The 22,500-nt window shown below is 43.0% G+C and overlaps 2 protein-coding genes across 4 annotated transcripts in view; one reads left to right on the top strand and one right to left on the bottom strand.

Annotated features, from left to right (window-relative positions):
• LOC143294940 (uncharacterized) overlaps window positions 1–6,252 on the top strand; it is a 7,424-nt gene extending 1,172 nt beyond the window's left edge. Inside the window, exons 2-3 of the mRNA XM_076606461.1 lie at window positions 2,853–2,989; window positions 4,828–6,252. Coding sequence (XP_076462576.1) covers window positions 2,853–2,989; window positions 4,828–4,994 — 304 coding nt within the window. The 3' untranslated portion in view covers window positions 4,995–6,252. The remainder of the gene's footprint in view (window positions 1–2,852; window positions 2,990–4,827) is intronic.
• A 518-nt stretch (window positions 6,253–6,770) lies between these two features.
• LOC143294939 (actin-binding protein IPP-like) overlaps window positions 6,771–22,500 on the bottom strand; it is a 16,203-nt gene continuing 473 nt past the window's right edge. The window contains exons 2-7 of one of the 3 annotated variants that reach the window (XM_076606460.1): window positions 21,575–21,850; window positions 19,701–19,829; window positions 18,018–18,709; window positions 15,912–16,110; window positions 12,897–13,117; window positions 6,771–7,929 (exon numbers count right to left, since the gene is read on the bottom strand). In XM_076606460.1, coding sequence (XP_076462575.1) covers window positions 7,705–7,929; window positions 12,897–13,117; window positions 15,912–16,110; window positions 18,018–18,709; window positions 19,701–19,829; window positions 21,575–21,845 — 1,737 coding nt within the window. In that variant the 5' untranslated portion in view covers window positions 21,846–21,850 and the 3' untranslated portion in view covers window positions 6,771–7,704. Of the gene's footprint in view, window positions 7,930–12,896; window positions 13,118–15,911; window positions 16,111–18,017; window positions 18,710–19,700; window positions 19,830–21,574 lie in introns of all 3 variants that reach the window. The other 2 variants (XM_076606458.1, XM_076606459.1) reach the window with 2 other exon arrangements.

Raw genomic sequence — 22,500 nt, 5'->3', positions numbered from 1 at the left:
AGCATTACTAAATGTACCGAAGAAAAAGACATCGGAGTTATCTTTGACTCAAAATTTACTTTTGAGAAACATATCCATACGGCAATCAATGAAGCAAATAGTATGCTTGGAATTATTAAAAGGACCTTTACTTACCTTGATAAAGAAAATTTCTTTTATCCATATAAAGCCTTGGTAAGACCACACTTGGAATATGGTAACACTATATGGGGATACCCAAACCGGAAAGGATTGCTAGCATCAATAGAAAGGGTGCAAAGAAGAGCTACAAAATTAAGTGAACTAAAAGACATGGATTATGGAGAAAGGCTGAGGCAACTGGACCTTCCATCACTGAAATATAGACGATATAGGGGAGATATGATCCAAGTATACAAAATCATATACAATTTAGATGATTTAAGAGTGGAAGATTTCTTTGAATTTAACACTGTTGAAAAAACACGAAGCTCTAGCAAAGATATATACCCAAAACATACTCGATTAAATGCCAAAACATACACTTTTACTAACCGCGTTATAAAATGGTGGAACCCACTAACAGAACTAACCAAAACAGCACCAACTCTTAACCAATTCAAGAATCTTCTGGACGCTGATATAAATGTAAAGATAAAAAAGTATGAATATGATGATTAAATTACTCGTAGGAAAATTACCGCATGCAATGCAGACACTACTCAATGTTGACGAAAAAGAAGGGACATCAAAAAGGCCGCGAGGCCTACTTCGTCCCTATTCTATACCAAAACCTATACCTAAGAAGCCTCAGCAACTGCAGCTGGTAGGGTGTTCCAATGACAAACCGTGCTAGGAAAATAGCTGTTAAAACTTTCTGACTTGGATTAAAAGATGTCTGTATTTCTGCACCCAAGTTTTCGTGCTTTTTGGTAACAAGTTGTCGGCCGGCCTGATACCCACAAGTGTGTTGACAACCTTGTACAGCATTGTTAGATGTTCTATCGTCTGGTCTCCAGTGTGTCGCAATGAAGTCAAGCATAGAGATGTAACAGTCAGGACAACAATGCAATATGGATTTTCTTTCTGCCCCCCCCCCCCCCCCGCCCCCCCCCCCATTCCAACCTCACTGTAAACCCAACAATCACCACGACGACCAGCTGTCTGAGACAAAGCAGTGGAGGTTAAACAGTTTAACAGCGCAGGATAAACGCAAAGTTTTCTTACTCCACTGGGAAGTGTTTTCTACTTGAGCTTGCATGGTGGTGGTGGTGGTGGTGGTGGTAGGGACTTGCAGGTTCGCTGCTCATGCCTCACCACCTTTTCTTTTTATGTCCCCTTCAATGTCTGTGTGTGGTCCCCTTCAATGTCTGTGTGTGGAATATGCCTACGTTGTTTCGTTGACTCAAGTATTTGCTGTATTTCATTTAAAAAGGTAAATTTAAAAAAAGGAAAAAAAAAGAAAAAGAAAATGTTCACACCAAGGAGATTAAAAAAAAAAAAACCCCACAATTTTCGCATTTTGTTCAAGTTTAGTTTCAAATGGTAGTGCATTCCTTATTCGTGCAATTCTGTTAGCCAGTGAATTTTACCTTATGTTGGTATTACAGTGCTCCTTACAAATTTTCATCACTGTTTCTTGTACTCACATGATCTGACATAAAAATACTATCATTGATATCATTTAAGCAATACATTTTGTAGGTTTCGATTACATCTCCTCTTTACCTTCTACCCTTTAATGAAGTATCTATCGATCAGGTTTCAGAAACTGATCAAGACAAAGGAAGTTATATATTACTGATGAGGAAGAATCCATTTTCATACAAAACTCGTTACGTCCAGAAACTGTTACGACAAAATGAGCAATGCACTGCAAACTAACACCTGAAATAAACGAGGAGAGTAGGAAGGCCTACTGGCCCACGAACCCTGCCAGTACTGCTGCTCCTGTCCGATTTCCCTTTGGCATGTGACAGCTTTGTGACTGCGGCATGCGACAGCTTTGTGACTTTGGCATGTGACAACTTTGTCTGTGGAGTATGACAGCTTTCTTTTTATTTGTGATTTGTTGTCTCGTTGCTGCTGTTGGGGATGGAGGTGATACCAATGATAAAGATGTCACTGTGCTGGGTGGGTGTGACTGTACAGATGTCACTGTGCTGGGTGGGTGTGACTGTACAGATGTCACTGCTGGGTGGGTGTGACTGTACAGATGTCACTGCTGGGTGGGTGTGACTGTACAGATGTCACTGTGCTGGGTGTGACTGTACAGATGTCACTGTGCTGGGTGGGTGTGACTGTACAGATGTCACTGTGCTGGGTGTGACTGTACAGATGTCACTGTGCTGGGTGTGACTGTACAGATGTCACTGTGCTGGGTGTGACTGTACAGATGTCTCTGTGCTGGGTGGGTGTGACTGTACAGATGTCACTGTGCTGGGTGGGTGTGACTGTACAGATGTCACTGTGCTGGGTGTGACTGTACAGATGTCACTGTGCTGGGTGGGTGTGACTGTACAGATGTCACTGTGCTGGGTGTGACTGTACAGATGTCACTGTGCTGGGTGGGTGTGACTGTACAGATGTCACTGTGCTGGGTGTGACTGTACAGATGTCACTGTGCTGGGTGGGTGTGACTGTACAGATGTCACTGTGCTGGGTGGGTGTGACTGTACAGATGTCACTGTGCTGGGTGTGACTGTACAGATGTCACTGTGCTGGGTGTGACTGTACAGATGTCACTGTGCTGGGTGGGTGTGACTGTACAGATGTGACTGTGCTGGGTGTGGCTGAACAGATGTCAATGTGCTGGGTGTGTGTGTGTGACTACAGATGTCACAGTGCTGGGTGGTTGTGAAAGCACAGGATGAGGACCACACTGTTTTTTTCAGGATGCTGGCGGATACCGTCACAATGATGGTGTTTAACCTGGGCATCCTCGCTCTGCTGGAGCACACTTCCGTGAGGATTTACTTCGGGCAGTATCTGCAGCCTGTCTACAGATTCTTCTTATCCAATGCCCTTCTGAGTAAGGCTCACACCACGTCATTCTCTCTCCGCCTTTCATCTCTCACCGCCTTTCATCTCGCTCTCACCACTGTCCCTGTCTGTTGTGCGCACAGTGTTATAGTTGTCTTCTGCGTTCACTCGTATGCACACGAGTGGGCTTTTACGTGTATGACCGTTTTTACCCAGCCATGTAGGCAGCCATACTCCGTTTTCGGGGGTGTGCATGCTGGGTATGTTTCCATAACCCACCGAACGCTGACATGGATTACAGGATCTTTAACGTGCGTATTTGATCTTCTGCTTGCATATACACATGAAGGGGGTTCAGGCACTAGCAGGTCTGCACATATGTTGACCTGGGAGATCGTAAAAATCTCCACCCTTTACCCACCAGACGCCGTCACCGTGATTCGAACCCGGGACCCTCAGATTGACAGTCCAACGCTTTAACCACTCGGCTATTGCGCCCGTCATTGTCATTTTTTAGCTATTCTTGAACAGTCATGAAGAGGAAGGTGGCAGAATGGTTAAGACGCTCACCTGCCAATACAGTGTTCGTGAGGGTCTGGGTTCCATTCCCGCCTTCGGCCTTTATCCCAAGTTTGACTGGAGTATAAAACTGAACGTCTTGTCATTTGGATGAGATGGTAAACTGAGGTCCCATGTGGAGCACAAGCTGAAAAAGAACCTATGGCAGCAAGTGATGTCTTCTGGCAAAATTGTGAAGAAGAAATTCACTCGGATAGGTACACAAATAAATGTGCATGCACTCATGGCCCGACTAAGTGTGTTGGATTATACTGCTAAGTAAATGTAGTGTAATATGGATTTGTCCGAACGCAGTGGCGCCTCCTTGAGAAACAACCTTCAGATGTCACATGGTGTAGGGGCAGCTTTAAAGTATTCTTGAACAGTAATTCTGACATGGCAACATCCACTTCCAGTGTGATTTATGGCTCATCCTTATGGTATAGGAAGGTTGACAAAAATGAATTTTGATATTGGTTAGTGGTTTTTCTTTACTTTTCTTTTTGTTGTAAAATAACTGTCTTGTGTACAAGGTGTGCAGTGACTGATGTGATACGGTGTGCAGTTACTGACATGGTGTGTGATAGTGTGCAGTGACTGACATGGTGTGCAATACGGTGTGCAGTGACTGATGTGATACGGTGTGCAGTGACTGACATGGTGTGCGATACAGTGTGCAGTGACTGATGTGATACGGTGTGCAGTGACTGACATGGTGTGTGATACAGTGTGCAGTGACTGATGTGATACGGTGTGCAGTGACTGACATGGTGTGTAATATGGTGTGCGATACGGTGTGCAGTGACTGATGTGATACGGTGTGCAGTGACTGACATGGTGTGCGATACGGTGTGCAGCGACTGATGTGATACAGTGTGCAGTGACTGACATGGTGTGCGAGACGGTGTGCAGTGACTGATGTGATACGGTGTGCGGTGACTGACATGGTGTGTGATATGGTGTGCAGTTGACATGGTGTGTGATACGGTGTGCAGTGACTGACATTGTGTGTGATATGGTGTGCAGTGACTGACATGGTGTGCGATACGGTGTGCAGTGACTGACATGGTGTGTGATACGGTGTGCAGTGACTGACATGGTGTGTGATACGGTGTGCAGTGACTGACATGGTGTGCGATACGGTGTGCAGTGACTGATGTGATACGGTGTGCAGATACTGACATGGTGTATGATATGGTGTGCAGTGACTGACATGGTGTGTGATACGGTGTGCAGTGACTGACATGGTGTGTGATACGGTGTGCAGTGACTGACATGGTGTGTGATACGGTGTGCAGTGACTGACATGGTGTGTGATACGGTGTGCAGTGACGGAGTGCATGGCTTTTATGACGTTGCTGATGTATCTGCTGGAGGAGGGACTGCCTCTGCTGTTTGCCTTGATCATCACCTGGCCCTCTTCCCAATACACGTACTCCGTCAAACATGACAACTTCTCCACCGTCATCTTCAACCAATCTGTTGTGTACAATTAAGTCAACGCTTCCTTCAACCCCGCTCAAGTCATACCTGTAGATAAGGAGATGCACATGGGAAGCTGTACCTCTGGCCACCTTCTCACACCCCCTCCTCCTCACCTCCCAACATCAGTGACTGGAACTTCTCCTGCAGATAGTGACCAAAAAAAGTGACCAAAAAAATGTGGAGTTTTATTATGTAATATCTTTTCTTTAAAAACACATTTTTAATGTAAATGTCCAGTTCACTTCATTTTGGTACATCTTAAAAACAAGTTTTATGAAAGGGTTTACTCTGATTTTAATCATGTGTGTACATGCTTTTAACAACTGCTGTAATCAGTTTAATCTGAGCACACAATCTATGTGTACCTTGTGTGTATGCACACTCACACATGCATGCACACAGGCTTGCACATTCATTGTATACAGGCACAACTGCACACTAGCTGAAATGTTAAAGTAGAAAGAAATGGAGACAATGTCTGTATGCTTATGTATGACTTTCCCCTTTAAATCCAAAGACAACAGATGTATTTTCTTTGTGTTGCCTTTGGCTGGTGGTAGTAGCTGTGGCTGTGGTGAAGGTGGTGGTGGTGGAAGCACATGTACACAGACCAATGAACTGTGAGAACAGTGATTATGTATGTCACCACGACTTAACACGCTTGGTCTGTCACTCACAATCTTTCACTGTCAAATACATACACAATCACACACACAATCACACATACACACAACCTGTCTTCCAATGTCAAATACAGATGCACACCATCTCATTGCAACTGTCAAAAACACCCCCGCCCACAGATGTCTTCACTGTCTCAAAACACCATCTGTGTTGCACTATGACCATCACCTGATGAAAGATAAGCATAATGAAAGATCTCACTTTGAATGTAAGGTGTCGTTGTTGGAGAAGAATTTAATCATTACAAAAAAGTTATGAAAAGAACTGGTTCCCTAACACTTTCAACCTATGTCATGTCATAAAGTTTGTCGACTGACATCCGAGTCAAGAAAAAATTGTTTTCCCATTTCGAAATCCATAAAGATGGCAAATGTCTGTTTGAAAGACTATAACATTATTTACTAAAAGAAATATGTTCAGGCTAGTTTCACTGCAGTGCATTCAAGGATCACACAAACAATGGAGACCTTAATCAACAAGTGTCATGAATAAAGTAATGATAATTTTGATTGGCTTTGATTTTGTTTTTGCATTCTGAGAGAGGGGAATGATCACAAAATTAAACAGAACACTGTAGTCATACTATGCACTCAGCTCATGCATGCTGTGGACAGTTTATTAGTTTTGCAAGTTTATTTTCTTTAATCTTCTCCACTCCAGAGGGTGACAGAAAATAAAATTGAATCACAGCTGAACCACAATTATCTCTGGGTCTGTGCATCCACAGTTCATCTCTCCACTGCTCTCAGTGGATGAATGAAACACACAAAACTGTACAGCTCTCCTCTGCACACATACATAATACTGCACTCAAACTCGGACTGCACTATACATATGCACACTTCTATACAGCTCTCCACTGCATGTGTGTACACACACACCCATAAAACTCAGCACTGCACAATACACATACACAACTGTACAGCTTTGCATCACACTTTTCCACTCCCACCTAAGTCTGTAACCTCTGGATTGCATGGTACACATACAAACTATACACTGCACGGAGCACACAACTCTATACATCTCTTGATCACACAGTGCATACACACATTCACAATCTATACACTGCACAGAGCACACACAACTCTATGAAGCTTTGTGAGTCCAACCTCTTTTTCCTTATTACTTTTTTTCCTTTGTCCCACCAAAAGAAAAGAGAAAATTCTCCTTTTATGCCCAACATCAATTTCATCTTTAACTTTCATCTTTAACTTTCATACACCCTTTCTGCTCATCTTAACTGATTACTTTCTTTCACTGACATTAGGTCACTGGTTGACAAGCAGCAAACAAGTGTCCAAGAACTTTAAAAATAGCAAAGAAAAAACAACAGAAAACATGTTGATTTATCATCATTAGGACCATATTTCAATGCCAGATGGCTACAAGAAAAAAACACAAAAAAACTTGCAGAAAGAGCTTTCTTTGCAAGGTGAAAACCAACAAAACAGACCAAACCACTAGCTGTGTCCTGCCATGAGCACTGTGTGGAAATGCCCGTGATCTGTCTGATGTTCAGACATGGCAGTATGATGATGACTTGTGACATCACTGTCCTTCTGCTGGTGACATATCACTGGAAGAATTTCTGCATTCTGTAGACAGTCCTCATTCACAAGATGAACAGCAGCTTCACAGTATACAGACACAGTCTTCAGGATGCCATGCTGTGTCAGATGACGAATACGGCAGCCCGACAGTATACCAATACAGTCTTCAGGACACCATGCCGAGTCAGTTGATGAATGTGGCAGCCTACCAGTATACAGCCACAGTCTTCAGGATGCCGGCAGCCTAACAGTATACCGACATGATCTTCAAGACACCATGCTGAGTCAGAAGACGAATGCAGTAGCCTAACGATATAGCGACGCAGTCTTCAGAAAGCAAATGCGGCAGCCTAACAGTATACCGACGCAGTCTTCAAGGCGCCACAGTGTGTCAGAAGGCGAATGTGGCAGCCTCACTGTACACAGCTGCAGTCTTCAGGATGCCGGCAGTATACCGAGGAAGTCTTCAGGACGCCAAGCTTTGTCAGAAGACGAATGCAGCAGCCTCACAGCGGCCGGTCTGTAGTTTTGGGAGAAGGGACCAGGAGGAGGTGAGGGGGTTGAAGCACTCCACAGTGTCCAGAGTGAGGGGCGCGGCACACTGACCGGCGTGGCTCCGCCCCCCTATCACGTACAGCATGCCACTCACCACGATGCACGATGGCCCTGCCCGACTCGCCATCATGGGGGGCAACTCCATCCACTTGTCCTGGACACACACATCATCGTATGGAATGTAGATGCTTCTCACTTCACACATATCACATGGAATCTAGACATTCCTCACTTCACACATACCACATGGAATCTAGACATTCCTCACTTCACACACATCACATGGAATTTAGACATTCATCACTTCACACATATCACATGGAATCTAGACATTCCTCACTTCACACATAACATCACATGGAATCTAGACATTCCTCACGTCACACACATCACATGGAATCTAGACATTCCTCACTTCACACACAACATCACATGGAATTTAGACATTCATCACTTCACACATATCACATGGAATCTAGACATTCCTCACTTCACACATACCACATGGAATCTAGACATTCCTCACTTCACACATACCACATGGAATCTAGACATTCCTCACATCACACATATCACATGGAATCTAGACATCCCTCACTTCACACATACCACATGGAATCTAGACATTCCTCACTTCACACATACCACATGGAATCTAGACATTCCTCACTTCACACATACCACATGGAATCTAGACATTCCTCACTTCACACACAACATCACATGGAATTTAGACATTCATCACTTCACACATATCACATGGAATCTAGACATTCCTCACTTCACATATACATCTCATGGAATCTAGACATTCCTCACTTCACACACATCACATGGAATCTAGACATTCCTCACTTCACACACATCACATGGAATCTAGACATTCCTCACTTCACACATACATCTCATGGAACCTAGACATTCCTCACTTCACACATATCACATGGAATCTAGACATTCCTCACTTCACACACATCACATGGAATCTAGACATTCCTCACTTCACACACATCACATGGAATCTAGACATTCCTCACTTCACACACAACATCACATGGAATCTAGACATTCCTCACTTCACACACAACATCACATGGAATCTAGACATTCCTCACTTCACACACAACATTACATGGAATCTAGACATTCCTCACTTCACGCACAACATCACATGGAATCCTAGACATTCCTCACTTCACACACATCACATGGAAACTAGACATTCCTCACTTCACACACAACATCACATGGAATCTAGACATTCCTCATCTCACACATAACATCACATGGAATCTAGACATTCCTCACTTCACACACATCACATGGAATCTAGACATTCCTCACTTCACACACATCACATGGAATCTAGACATACCTCACTTCACACACAACATCACATGGAATCTAGACATTCCTCACTTCACACACATCACATGGAATCTAGACATACCTCACTTCACACACAACATCACATGGAATCCTAGACATTCCTCACTTCACATACATCACATGGAATCTAGACATTCCTCATCTCACACATAACATCACATGGAATCTAGACATTCCTCACTTCACGCACAACATCACATGGAATCCTAGACATTCCTCACTTCACACACATCACATGGAAACTAGACATTCCTCACTTCACACACAACATCACATGGAATCTAGACATTCCTCACTTCACACACATCACATGGAATCTAGACATTCCTCACTTCACACAAATCACATGGAATCTAGACATTCCTCACTTCACACATATCACATGGAATCTAGACATTCCTCACTTCACACACATCACAATCTAGACATTTCTCACTTCACACACATCACATGGAATCTAGACATTCCTCACTTCACACACATCACATGGAATCTAGACATTCCTCACTTCACACACAACATCACATGGAATCTAGACATTCCTCATTTCACACAAATCACATGGAATCTAGACATTCCTCACATCACACATATCACATGGAATCTGATGGAGTCTTCCGTCAGACTGATGGATGAATAGGCAGGCAGGCTTATCTGTCGGTGTGTGTCCTCATATGAAAAAACGTCTCCAGAAGTTGAGCCCTGCTTCCTTCGCTCACGCTTCTCCTAAATGGCCAGCATTCTCTTGTTTTCAAACGTCTTTATGCCACTAGAGCACAGCATCCTCCAGCGAGAGCAGTCAAGGGCATCAGTTTCCCAGGAAGCGATGTCTATGTCACAGGCTTTGAGGTTTGTCTTCAAGGTGTCCTTGAAGCGCTTGCAGGGTCTTCCAAGTTTGTGGTGGCCTTCCTTCAGCTGGCCATACAGTAGCATCTTCGGGATCCTGCTGTCTGTCATGCGGACAACGTGTCCTGTCCAACGTTCTGGCACTGGATCAGCAGGCTTTCGATGCTGGGCAGGCCGCTCCTCTCTAGGACCTGGAGGTTGGAGACCCTGTCTTGCCACTTTATGCCAAGGATCTTTCGTAGGCATCTCTGGTGAAACTGCTCAAGTTGTTGAATGTGACGGCGATACGTTGTCCATGTTTCACAGCAGTACATCAAGGTGGTCAGCACAACAGCTCTGTGGGTTTTGATTTTGGTGCAGAGCCTGATGCCTTTGTTGTTCCACAGCCTGTTGTTGAGACGGAGCTGGCCTTGGCCATGCGCAGCGTTACTTCTGCATCAAGGGCTCCGTTGCTGCATAGGGTGCTGCCCAGGTAGCAAAACTTGTCGACTGACTTGATCTCTGTGTCAATGATCTTGATTGCAGGTGGAGGGGAGGCACTGGCGTTCTGTGAGCTAGCTGGTTGATACATGGACTCGGTCTTGCTGAGGCTGATGGTGAGTCCAAAGTGTCTGCAGGAGGTTGAAAACCTGTCCATAATAAACTGCATGTCTTCATGGGTGTGTGCAGCAAGCACGCAGTCATCAGCGAAGAGGAACTCTCTCAACAGTGCCTCTCTCTCAACACCCTGGACCTAGCGTGGAGTCACCACAAGTTGAAAAGTTTGCCATCTGTGCGAAACTGAATGTAGATGCCCCGGTCACAGTCTTGGAAGGCGTCAATCAGCATGGCAGAGAAGAGAACGGAGAACAGTGTGGGTGCCAGGACGCAGCCCTGATTCACTCCATTTACCACAGGGAACGGATCTGACATGTCAGTATTTTTTTGTACTCTCGCCTGCATGCCATCGTGGAATGATGCAATCAGCTGGATTAGGCTCTCTGGGCATTCTTATTTCACACACAAAACATCACATGGAATCTAGACATTCCTCACTTCACATACATCACATGGAATCTAGACATTCCTCACTTCACATACATCACATGGAATCTAGACATTCCTCACTTCACACACAACATCACATGGAATCTAGACATTCCTCACTTCACACACATCACATGGAATCTAGACATTCCTCACTTCACACACATCACATGGAATCTAGACATTCCTCACTTCACACACATCACATGGAATCTAGACATTCTTCACTTCACACATAACATCACATGGAATCTAGACATTTCTCACTTCACATACATCACATGGAATCTAGACATTTCTCACTTCACACACATCACATGGAATCTAGACATTCCTCACTTCACACACATCACATGGAATCTAGACATTCCTCACTTCACACACATCACATGGAATCTAGACATTCTTCACTTCACACATAACATCACATGGAATCTAGACATTCCTCACTTCACATACATCACATGGAATCTAGACATTTCTCACTTCACACATAACATCACATGGAACCTAAACATTCTTACTTCATGCACAAAACATCACATGGATTCTAGACATTCCTCAGTTGATGGACATAATGTTACACAAATCCATTATACCATCAATTCACACACAGCACATCCCACTGAATCCAGACAGTCCTCTTATGCACAAAACATCACTTGAAATTTAGACATTTCTCATTTCACACACAATAATCACATAGAATATTGACACTCCCTACTTTACACACAATACAGTCCTTATCTTATGTATAAAACATCTCATTGGGTTCCTCATTTCAGACAGACCTCATTTCACATCCACATAACTCCATAAACAATTTTTTTTTTATCAGTCAGCCACAAAGGCATTACGTCAACCTCCTCTGTCAGGTAAAATTCAGAAGATTATTTCATTCTTTGTTGGGGAAAAATGAGGGAATTTGTCAACCTTATTTCTAAGGTACAGATTAAAGGACAAGGCAGACTTTTCAAAATAGAGGCAGCATCATTAACTGAACTGGTTATTTTACCTCCCGCTCCCCCTCCTCTCTCCCAACAAATGGAATTCCCAGGGTCCTACCTCTTCAGTGGGGTGGATAAAGGGAATTCCCGGGGGTATACCTCTTCAGTGGGGTGGATAAAGGGAATTCCCAGGGGTATACCTCTTCAGTGGGGTGGATAAAGGGAATTTCCAGGGGTATACCTCTTCAGTGGGGGTGGATAAAGGGAATTCCCAGGGGTATACCTCTTCAATGGAGTGGTTAAAGGGAATTCCCAGGGGTATACCTCTTCGGTGGGGTGGATAAAGGGAATTCCCAGGGGTATACCTCTTCGGTGGGGTGGATAAAGGGAATTCCCAGGGGTATACCTCTTCAGTGGGGGTGGATAAAGCGAATTCCCAGGGGTATACCTCTTCAATGGAGTGGATAAAGGGAATTCCCAGGGGTATACCTCTTCGGTGGGGTGGATAAAGGGAATTCCCAGGGGTATACCTCTTCAGTGGAGTGGGTAAAGGGAATTCCCAGGGGTATACCTCTTCAATGGAGTGGATAAAGGGAATTCCCAGGGGTATACCTCTTCAGTGGGGTGGATAAAGGGAATTCCCAGGGGTATACCTCTTCAGTGGGGTGGATAAAGGGAATTCCCAGGGGTATACCTCTTCAGTGGAGTGGAGAAAGGGAATTCCCAGGGGTTAAGACCCAGGGGTATACCTCTTCAGTGGGGTGGATAAAGGGAATTCCCAGGGGTATACCTCTTCAGTGGGGTGGATAAAGGGAATTCCCAGGGGTATACCTCTTCAGTGGAGTGGAGAAAGGGAATTCCCAGGGGTATACCTCTTCAATGGAGTGGAGAAATGGAATTCCAAAGGACCCACCTCTTCAATGGAGTAGCATTCAGCAGAGGATAGGGCCCCTTCGTGTTCGTTCCAGCCCCCAAAGACGTAGATGTGTTTGTCGAGGCCGGCCACCCCCACATGCGCCCTTCGCTCCCCCATGGGGCACAGCGTTTGCCACTCCTGGGTCACTGGGTTGAAACTCTCCATCATCTTCATCTCCAGACCCATGTCGTTCAGCCCCCCAACCACATACACCAGGCCTGTCATCACCATCACCATCTATCATCATCTTCATCTCCAGACCCATGCGTTAAGTCCCCCCCTCTCCCCTCTCCATCATGTACATAGGCCTGTCATCACCATAATCATCGTCATTATCATCAGTGGTCATGCATCCACCTAGGAAGTGAGAGCATCTGTGTGCAATGGTTTGAATCCCACAGTCGCCAGTATTCTCTCCCCCTTCACCAGATTTTTAGTGGTGGTTTGGATACAAATTACTGGGATGAGATGATGAACTGAGGTCCCGTGTGCAGTAAGCTCTTAGTGCACGAAGAAGGACCTGTGGCAACAAAAGGCTTGTCCTTGACAAAATTCTGTAGAAAAAACTGCTTGGATAGGAACATAAAATTGCAGGCAGAAAAAAAAAAGAAAAAAAAAAAGGTGGTGCTCTCAGTGTAGCAACGCGCTCTCCCTGGGGAGAGCAGCCCGAACTCAAAACAGACAAATTTGTTGTGTAAATAGAGTAATACAACATAGTATAAAAAAACCCATCACCTTCATCTCCTGACCTATGTTGTTCCAACCCCCGCCAACCCCTACATTATGTAAACCAGGCCTGTCATCATCACCATCATCATCATCATTATAATCTTCAGACCCAAGTTGTTCAGGACTACAACACCAGGCATGTCATTTGTGTCGTCATCATCAACCTCATCATCATCATCAATGTCTCCAGACCAATACTGTTCAGACCCCCATCCCCACTCCCCCACCATATACACCAGGCCTTTCATCATCATCATACTACCATACAAACATCTACTGTACCTTCATGTCAATCACTTGTACAAATATCTACCTGCACCTTCAAGTCATTCACCTGTACAAATATTTACCTGTACCTTCAAGTCACACACCTGTACAGCCATCTATCTGTACCTTCATGTCATACATACGTAGAGACATCTACCTGTGCTTTCATGTCAAACATCTGTAAAGACACACCTGTACAATCATGTCATACACCTGTAAATACATCTACATGTACAATCATGTCATGCACATGTACAGACATCTACTTGCGTACAATCATGTCGTAAACATCTACTGTACCTTCATGTCATACACCTGTACAAATATCTACCTGTATCTTCGTGTCACACACCTGTACAGACATCTACCAGTACCTTCATGTCATATACCTGTACAGACACACCTGTATCTTCATGTCATACACATGTACAGACATATACTGTACGTTTATGTCACACACTTGTACAGATATCTACCTGTACCTTCATGTCATACACCTGTACAAATATCTACCTGTATCTTCATATCACACACCTGTACCGACATCTACCAGTACCTTCATGTCATATACCTGTACAGACACACCTGTACCTTCATGTCAAACACCTGTACAGATATCTACTGTACCTTCATGTCACACACTTGTACAGATATCTACTGTACCTTTACGTCATACACCTGTACAGACATCTACTTGTACCTTCATGTCATATGCCTGTACAGACATCTACCGTACCTTCATGTCATACACCTGTACTGACACACATGTACCTTCATGTCATACAACTGTACAAACATCTATCTGACTCTTCATGTCATACAGACATCTACTGTACCTTCATGTCATACAGACATTTACTGCACCTTAATGTCATACACCTGTACAGATATTTACCTGTACCATTATGTTATACACCTGTACAGACATCTACCAATACCGTCATGTCATACAGCCATCTACTGTACCTTCATGTCATATGCCTGTACAGACATCTACCTGTACCTTCATGTCATATACCTGTACAGACACACCTGTACCTTTATGTCACACAACTGTACAGACATCTACATGTACCGTAAAGTTCGGTCTATTGAGCGCACTGGTATATAAGCCGCACCCACTAAATTTGGGAAAAAATTGAACTTTATACATATATAAGCTGCACTGGTTTATAAGCCGCACTTATTTCCGGTACCGGAACACATACTGATACTAAGAAAAGCTGTCGATACTGTAGGTTATGTAATAAACACAAGCGGGGACAACACAAAGAAAAGCAATCGAAAATACTGCTAGTGCCACAAAAAAATAATAAATAAACACAACGAATATAAGATCCATAATTTAGGGATAGTCACATTTATTCAACGTCATCCTGCTCACTGAATCCACTAAAATCTTCGTCTTCAATGTCCAAGTTGAAGAGAACCAGCACAGCTTCCTCTGCCATCTTGTCACTGACTTAGCCTCGCTTTCACTTCATGAAGGTGGAGGTCGCTGCTGGTTTGTCGCTTGCACTGTCGTCTGCTAGGTCGATCACCTTCAATTTGAAGGCTGCATCATAGGCATAACGTTGCGTTTTCGGCATGATGAGGGTGTACGCTTGAGCAGAGCAGAACTGAATGTTGATCTGAAGGCTTTAATGTGTGCGGATTTGATTTATAAAATGTGAACAGTTAGCACACTATCCTGAAGCTCATCCAAAAATTCATGGACAGAAATCATGATTTTGGTGAGTTGTAGGGCAGCTAAGAATAGATGAGAATGTGACACTCCCGGGATCGTTAAAATCCGCAAATAAGCCGCATCATTGTATAAGCCGCAGAGGTCGAAGCTGGGTTAAAAAGTTGCGGCTTACAGACCGAACTTTACGGTACTTTCATGTCAAACACCTGTACAAACATCTACCTGTACCTTCATGTCATACACCTGTACAGACACACCTTTACCTTCATGACATATACCTGTACACACACACACCTGTACCATCACAACATACACCTGTACAGACACACCTGTACCTTCATGCTGTACAACTCCCATGGCAAAACGAGGGGTGGGCATGTGTCCCACCATGCTCCAGGTGTTGGTCTCAGGGTCGTAGCGCTCCAGGGAGTTGCCGATCTCTGCTCCAATCCAGCCACCAAAGGCGTACAGGTGTCCTCCATGTGCACACAGGCCCAGGCCATAGCGAGGTAACACCATGTTCTGTACCTGTCACCACTTTGACCACGTTAGCAAGTTTGACATGTATAAGACTTCTGTGCCCTTGGTGCTGCCTGTCAGTTTCTACAACACTTCACCGACTCAACAGCAAAGGTAACTTTGAAATAAGCTCAGGCTTGTTCTTGCTCAAGTTGTTTTTATTCCAAGACTTTGTGCACTGAGTGCTGTATGAAGGGAAGGTGGGGTTAAGAAGTGGGTGGAGGAGGATGGGAGAGGGAGGTGGGGGTGTAGTTATATTGCATCCTGTATCTAACCAACGATCAAGATAAACAGATTACTTTCAATGTAAATTATAACTATAAGCCAAAGTCATGCATTTTCCCTCCCACCACTTCCTAAATCAGTTGCATATTTTGTGTCTTTCTGTGTGTGTTTGTTTGTGATAGTGTGTGTGTTAGTATGTGTGTGCATGAATTAGTGCAAGTGTTAGTGTTAGTGTGTGTGCATGTGTGTTGTAGGTTATGTTGTCTGCTGTGCAGGCGCACACACTGACCCATGCATACAAATACACACTCACAAATATGCACCCACACACAAACACGCACATACACATACACAGTGCATATGCAACAATTTGCAGTCTCACAGACACAAAGGCCAAACTCTCTGACAAACATGTACACAGGCCTGACATTACATACAGAGGCTTCCATCACACACAACATAACTCAATGTGTGTTATGTGATGACCAGGTGTCAACACAATGAGGAACATAACTCAATGTGTGTGTGTTATGTGATGACCAGTCGGTGTGTCAACACAATGAGGAACATAACTCAGTGTGTGTGTGTTATGTGATGACCAGTCGGTGTGTCAACACAATGAGGAACATAACTCAATGTGTGTGTGTTATGTGATGACCAGTCGGTGTGTCTACACAATGAGGAACATAACTCAATGTATGTGTGTTATGTGATGACCAGTCATTGTGTCAAAACAATGAGGAACATAACTCAATGTGTGAGTGTTATGTGATGATCAGGTGTTGTGTCAACACAATGAGGAACATAACTCAATGTATGTTATGTGATGACCAGGTGTTGTGTCACACAATGAGGAAAATAAATCAATGTGTGAGTGTTATGTGATGACCAGTAATGAGGAACATAATGTGTGTTATGTGATGACCAGGTGTTGTGTCAACACAATGAGGAATGTAACTCAATGTGTGTGTGTATGTGATGGCCAGTCATTGTGTTGACACAATGAGGAACATAACTCAATGTGTGTGTGTTATGTGATGACCAGGTGTTGTGTCGACACAATGGGGAACATAACTCAATGTGTGTGTGTTATGTGATGACCAGGTGTTGTGTCGACACAATGAGGAACATAACTCAATGTGTGTGTGTTATGTGATGACAAGGTGTTGTGTCGACACAATGAGGAACATAACTCAATGTGTGTGTGTTATGTGATAACCAGGTGTTGTGTCACACAATGAGGAACATAACTCAATGTGTGTGTGTTATGTGATGACAAGGTGTTGTGTCGACACAATGAGGAACATAACTCAATGTGTGTGTGTTATGTGATGACAAGGTGTTGTGTCGACACAATGAGGAACATAACTCAATGTGTGTGTGTTATGTGATAACCAGGTGTTGTGTCACACAATGAGGAACATAACTCAATGTATGTGTGTTATGTGATGACCAGTCATTGTGTTGACATGATGAGGAACATTAGTCAGTGTATGTGTGTTATGTGATGAGCAGTCATGTCGACACAATGGGGAACATAACTCAATGTATGTGTGTTATGTGATGACCAGGTGTTGTGTCGACACAATGAGGAACATAACTCAATGTGTGAGTGTCATGTGATGACCAGGTGTTGTGTTGCTACAATGACGGACAGAGGCAGAGCAGAAGAAGCAGGACTGCAGCGTTACCTGCGACCAGGTGTTGGTGAGGGGGTCATAGCGCTCCACAGTGTCATAGATCATGCAGTCACTCTCCCCACCTGCCACGTACACACAGCGGTTCAGCACAGCCACCCCATGACTGCTGCGTGCGTACTTCATGGCTGACACTGTGTGCCAGTGCTGGTAAAACGTGTCGTACTTTTCCACCGACGCCAGCGTCTGCGTGTCTGTCCACCTGTACCCACGTGTGCGGCAGTATCCTCCCAGCACAAACACGTACTTGCGAGCCGACTTACGAGGGTTGAGCAGGTAAGGACGGAAATGCAGAAGTCTTAGCTCGGTCCCTAACCTCTGGTCCAGGCGGGATTCTTGGACCACTTGAGTCACAGCCTCTCTCAGGTTTTCATCGTCGATGTCCTCGATCATGGAGTCCACATCTTTCTGAGGTATCAGTGGGAACCTGACAGGCTTCAGCACGTCTCCCACTTGCGGCAGGCGAGCGTGCATGTCGTGTTGCAGCCAGCGCAGTGCTGCCCTCAGCACCTGACCCTCACAGTCCACCTGCAGCAGCTCGCTGTGCAGGAAGTGAACCAGCTGCCGCCACTCCAGGCTGCGGAACTCCTCCTCCCCCACCACCTGCAGGAAATGTTGCTCCAGGTACCGCTCCGAGGCATCCTGCACCTCCTGCAGCTGGTGCAGCTCCCCCAGGACATAGATACCTGTAATGTGACATGGATACCTGTGATTTGACATGGATACTTGTAATGTGACACAGATACCTGTCATGTGACATAGATATTTGTCATGTGACACAGATACCTGCCATGTGACAGAGATGCATGTAATGTGACTTAGATACCTGTAATGTGACACAGATACCTGTCATGTGACATAGATACCTGTCATGTGACAAACATACTTGTAATGTGACATGGATAGTTGTAATGTGACATAGATACCTGTGACATACGTACCTGTAATGTGACATAGAGACATGTACTGTAAAATAGATACCAGTGATGTGACACAGATACTTGTAACATGACATAGATACCTGTAATGTGACATACATACCTGTAATGTGACAGAGACATGTACTGTAAAACAAATACAAGTAATGTGACACAAATACATGCAACACGACAATGATGCATGTAACGTAACTGATACTTGTAATATGACATTGATATGTATAATGTGACAGATACCTGTAATGGGAAACACACCTGTAACAGGAAATAAATACCTGTAGTATGACATATGCACCTGTCACATCAAGTAGATACCTACTGTGTCAATTTCTGAAATCAGAAACAAAAACAAAATCACTAAAATGACAATATGTCACATCAACATGGGATTTAGTTAGTTTGTTGATTATTTTATTCATCTATTTTTAAATTTTAGAATTGTTTTTCCCTCAAGGCCTGACTAAACGCATTTGGATATGCTGCTGGTCAGGCATCTTCTTAACAGATGTGGTGCAACATATATGGATTTGTCTGAACACAGTGATGCATCCATGAGCAACTGAACTGAATACTTTGCTGAAGCATGACATTTTAATGAATGGTTATGTTCTAAACAGTAATTGTGCTTTATGTGTTAAATGTTACATGTATTCAAGCCAAAAGCCTTATTTCTGTGACTTTATAGGCGATAAAGTTGTGTCTTTTCTAAGACTATGTATGAATCTGAACGAACCCCTACCAACACAGTTATCTGCAGCCAGCTGCTGGATGAGGAACTGCTGACACAGGGTCAGCACAGGCAACAACTGTAACATGTCTGCTGCCGCAAGCAGCTCCTGACAGTTCTCCCCATTCACCTGGATGCTACCTGCACATACACACACACACACACACAAACACGCGCGCACGTGCATGTGCACAGTGTCACACACACAGTAACACACACGCAGACACAGACACAGACACAATGATCATTTGACCACACATATCATCTCTATACATTTACCTGAAGGACTAAACCAGCTTAATACTGAATGGAAGCACATTGTTCAAGATAGTGAAGAGTGGTCAACTGGGTAAGATTTAAATGCTCATTCACCTTTTGGGGGTAAAGATTGTGTATCAGTCACTTCTAACCACTTTGTGGAAAATGTTGATTCTTCCTTGTGTCTTCTAAATGATGGCAGAGTAATCAGTTTCTGATATTGTCACTCACAGAGCATCTGCTATTGATCTATCTTTTGTACCGCCTACACTAGTTTCAGAGAGTAAATAGATGATGTGATACATATCTATAGGCATAATGGGAAAAGATCACTTATCAATCATCATAACTTAAAAAGGAACTGGAAGATCTTGTGGATAAAAAAAAGTTTCAAAACAAATATAAGCAATCTAATTGCTGACTGGAAGTAATTTGGAAACATCTTTGCTGACTGTAACACAAACTGTACTGTATATATATACACAAGATACAGGTCACATATTCCCTCCACACTGACACCATTCTTTGAACTGCTGGTGTATCAATTTCAAAATGAAAATCACTCAGTCAAGTTGACATATTGGAAATATTTGGAGGACGTTAGTTTGTGAAGTAGCTATATATATATATATATATATATATATATATATATATATATATATATATATATACATACATACATACATATATATATATATATATATATATATATATATATATATATATATATATATATATATGAACAAATATAAAAATAAGAGTTTATAATATATCTGAAAGACAAAATGCTTTTGCCGAAAAGAAATGGGCTATTCATTGTAACAAAATGGTCATTGTAGAACAATATGACATTCAAGATGACATGAGCATGAAAAGGTGAAGTGAACATATCATGTCTTTGGTCCACAAGGCAGTTTGGGATATTGAGCATATCCTCTGGTGAGGCCTGACATAAACTGCTTCCTCAGGACTGCAAGTAAAGATGGTAGCAAAATGAACCTGGGCATCTCCAGTTCAAATGGCCCTTATTTGCTTACACCTATTTACCTGCCAACTTTGTTCTTGTGAGTGAAGTATATAAACAAATGTTTGTAGCTGGGTACATATGGCTAGAAAACTGGGTAAAAATGACTAGGTATGGAGGAATCTGGTAATCAGCAAAGACCTGCTGCTGGTGATGGCATGCAAAAGTTGAAAACAGATAAGAAACAAAGATATATATATATGTTTAATATTCCAACGACTGTATGGGTAAAAACTAAAATATTCACTTGTTGTTTTCTAATTCAGCTTGCTTGGCTGTCTTTTATTTTTGATGATAAAAATGAAATTTTTTTCCTGTTAAGTAATAAGTCTTTCTTTGCAATAATATGTTTACATTGTGTCTAAATTATGAAGTGCTTGCCTATTTATCTTATTTATTCATTTATTTGTTTATTCATTCCATTTTTCTTTCTTTGATGTGTCTGTTGTATTATGAAGAAATGCCACTGAAATAAAGAAGAAGAAAAAAGTAATAGAGAGCTAGGACAATAATATATATATATATATATATATATATATATATATATATATATATATATCTAAACCAGTGCGCACACATACATACACATGGATACTGTGCCCACCTGAATACATGAAGTGAATGAGCTGCTCGAAGACTGAAGGAGAGAGGTCATGCAGAGTGACGTGCTCCTCCTTTCCCTCTGTCATCCCACACCGGAACATGGCACGGAAATAGGGACTGGCTGCCGCCAACACCAGGCGATGGGCAGGGAACTCTCGCTCACCCACCCGTAACCACACATCACAGAAACATTCTTCCTGCCACAAGCTCTTTAAACTCTTTAGCACTGAGAAGGGAAATTCCTGAGCAACTGTCTTCTCCACTGCCTCCATGGTACCTGTCATGACAGCAGTTCCAGTTTCAAAAAGGTGTCAAAGTGTACAGACTGAGCCTTAAATGCTATACCACATTTGTTGGTTTGGAGTTGATGCCAATATTCACTAGATCTATAATACTAAAAAGTCATGTTCTTCCTTTTAGGTTAGAATTATGGCTGCTACCTCTCTCTATCATTCTTTCTGAGAGGTGATCAATGGTGTGATGGCCTTGTACTTGGCTTTTGTGGTACTTTTTTTTACTTCATAACAGCATCTGTTTTAAGTAACAGTGCAATTGCAGCTCAGTTACTGCATTTATGCTCATAAAAGCATAAGATTAAATAAAGATTAATCAGACTGATTAAAACTAATGTGTATTTATTGCTAAAATGCTTAAGCATTATAACCATATAATTTATTTAAATGCACTTCTGGGAAGTTCTGCTGTAAACACAGCCTTTAAAAATCTGAACTGGCGACGGATGTGAATGTAGTTCTGATACTGATAATACACAAGTCATCACATTCTGCACTGACTTTGCCAAATTTAGGACAGAAAAGTGTTCTAAATGCTGCCCTCACTTGGTTCACAACTACAGTCTATAAATTCAAAGCATTTTATGATAATCGGTCCATGATGAACTGTGGGTACTGGTTATCAGAAAAGAAG

Source organism: Babylonia areolata, chromosome 20 (genome assembly GCF_041734735.1).
Source record: "Babylonia areolata isolate BAREFJ2019XMU chromosome 20, ASM4173473v1, whole genome shotgun sequence".
NCBI lineage: Eukaryota > Metazoa > Mollusca > Gastropoda > Neogastropoda > Buccinidae > Babylonia > Babylonia areolata.
The sequence above is the reverse complement of the archived record's forward strand: the minus strand, read 5'-3'. Positions and strand labels throughout refer to the sequence as shown.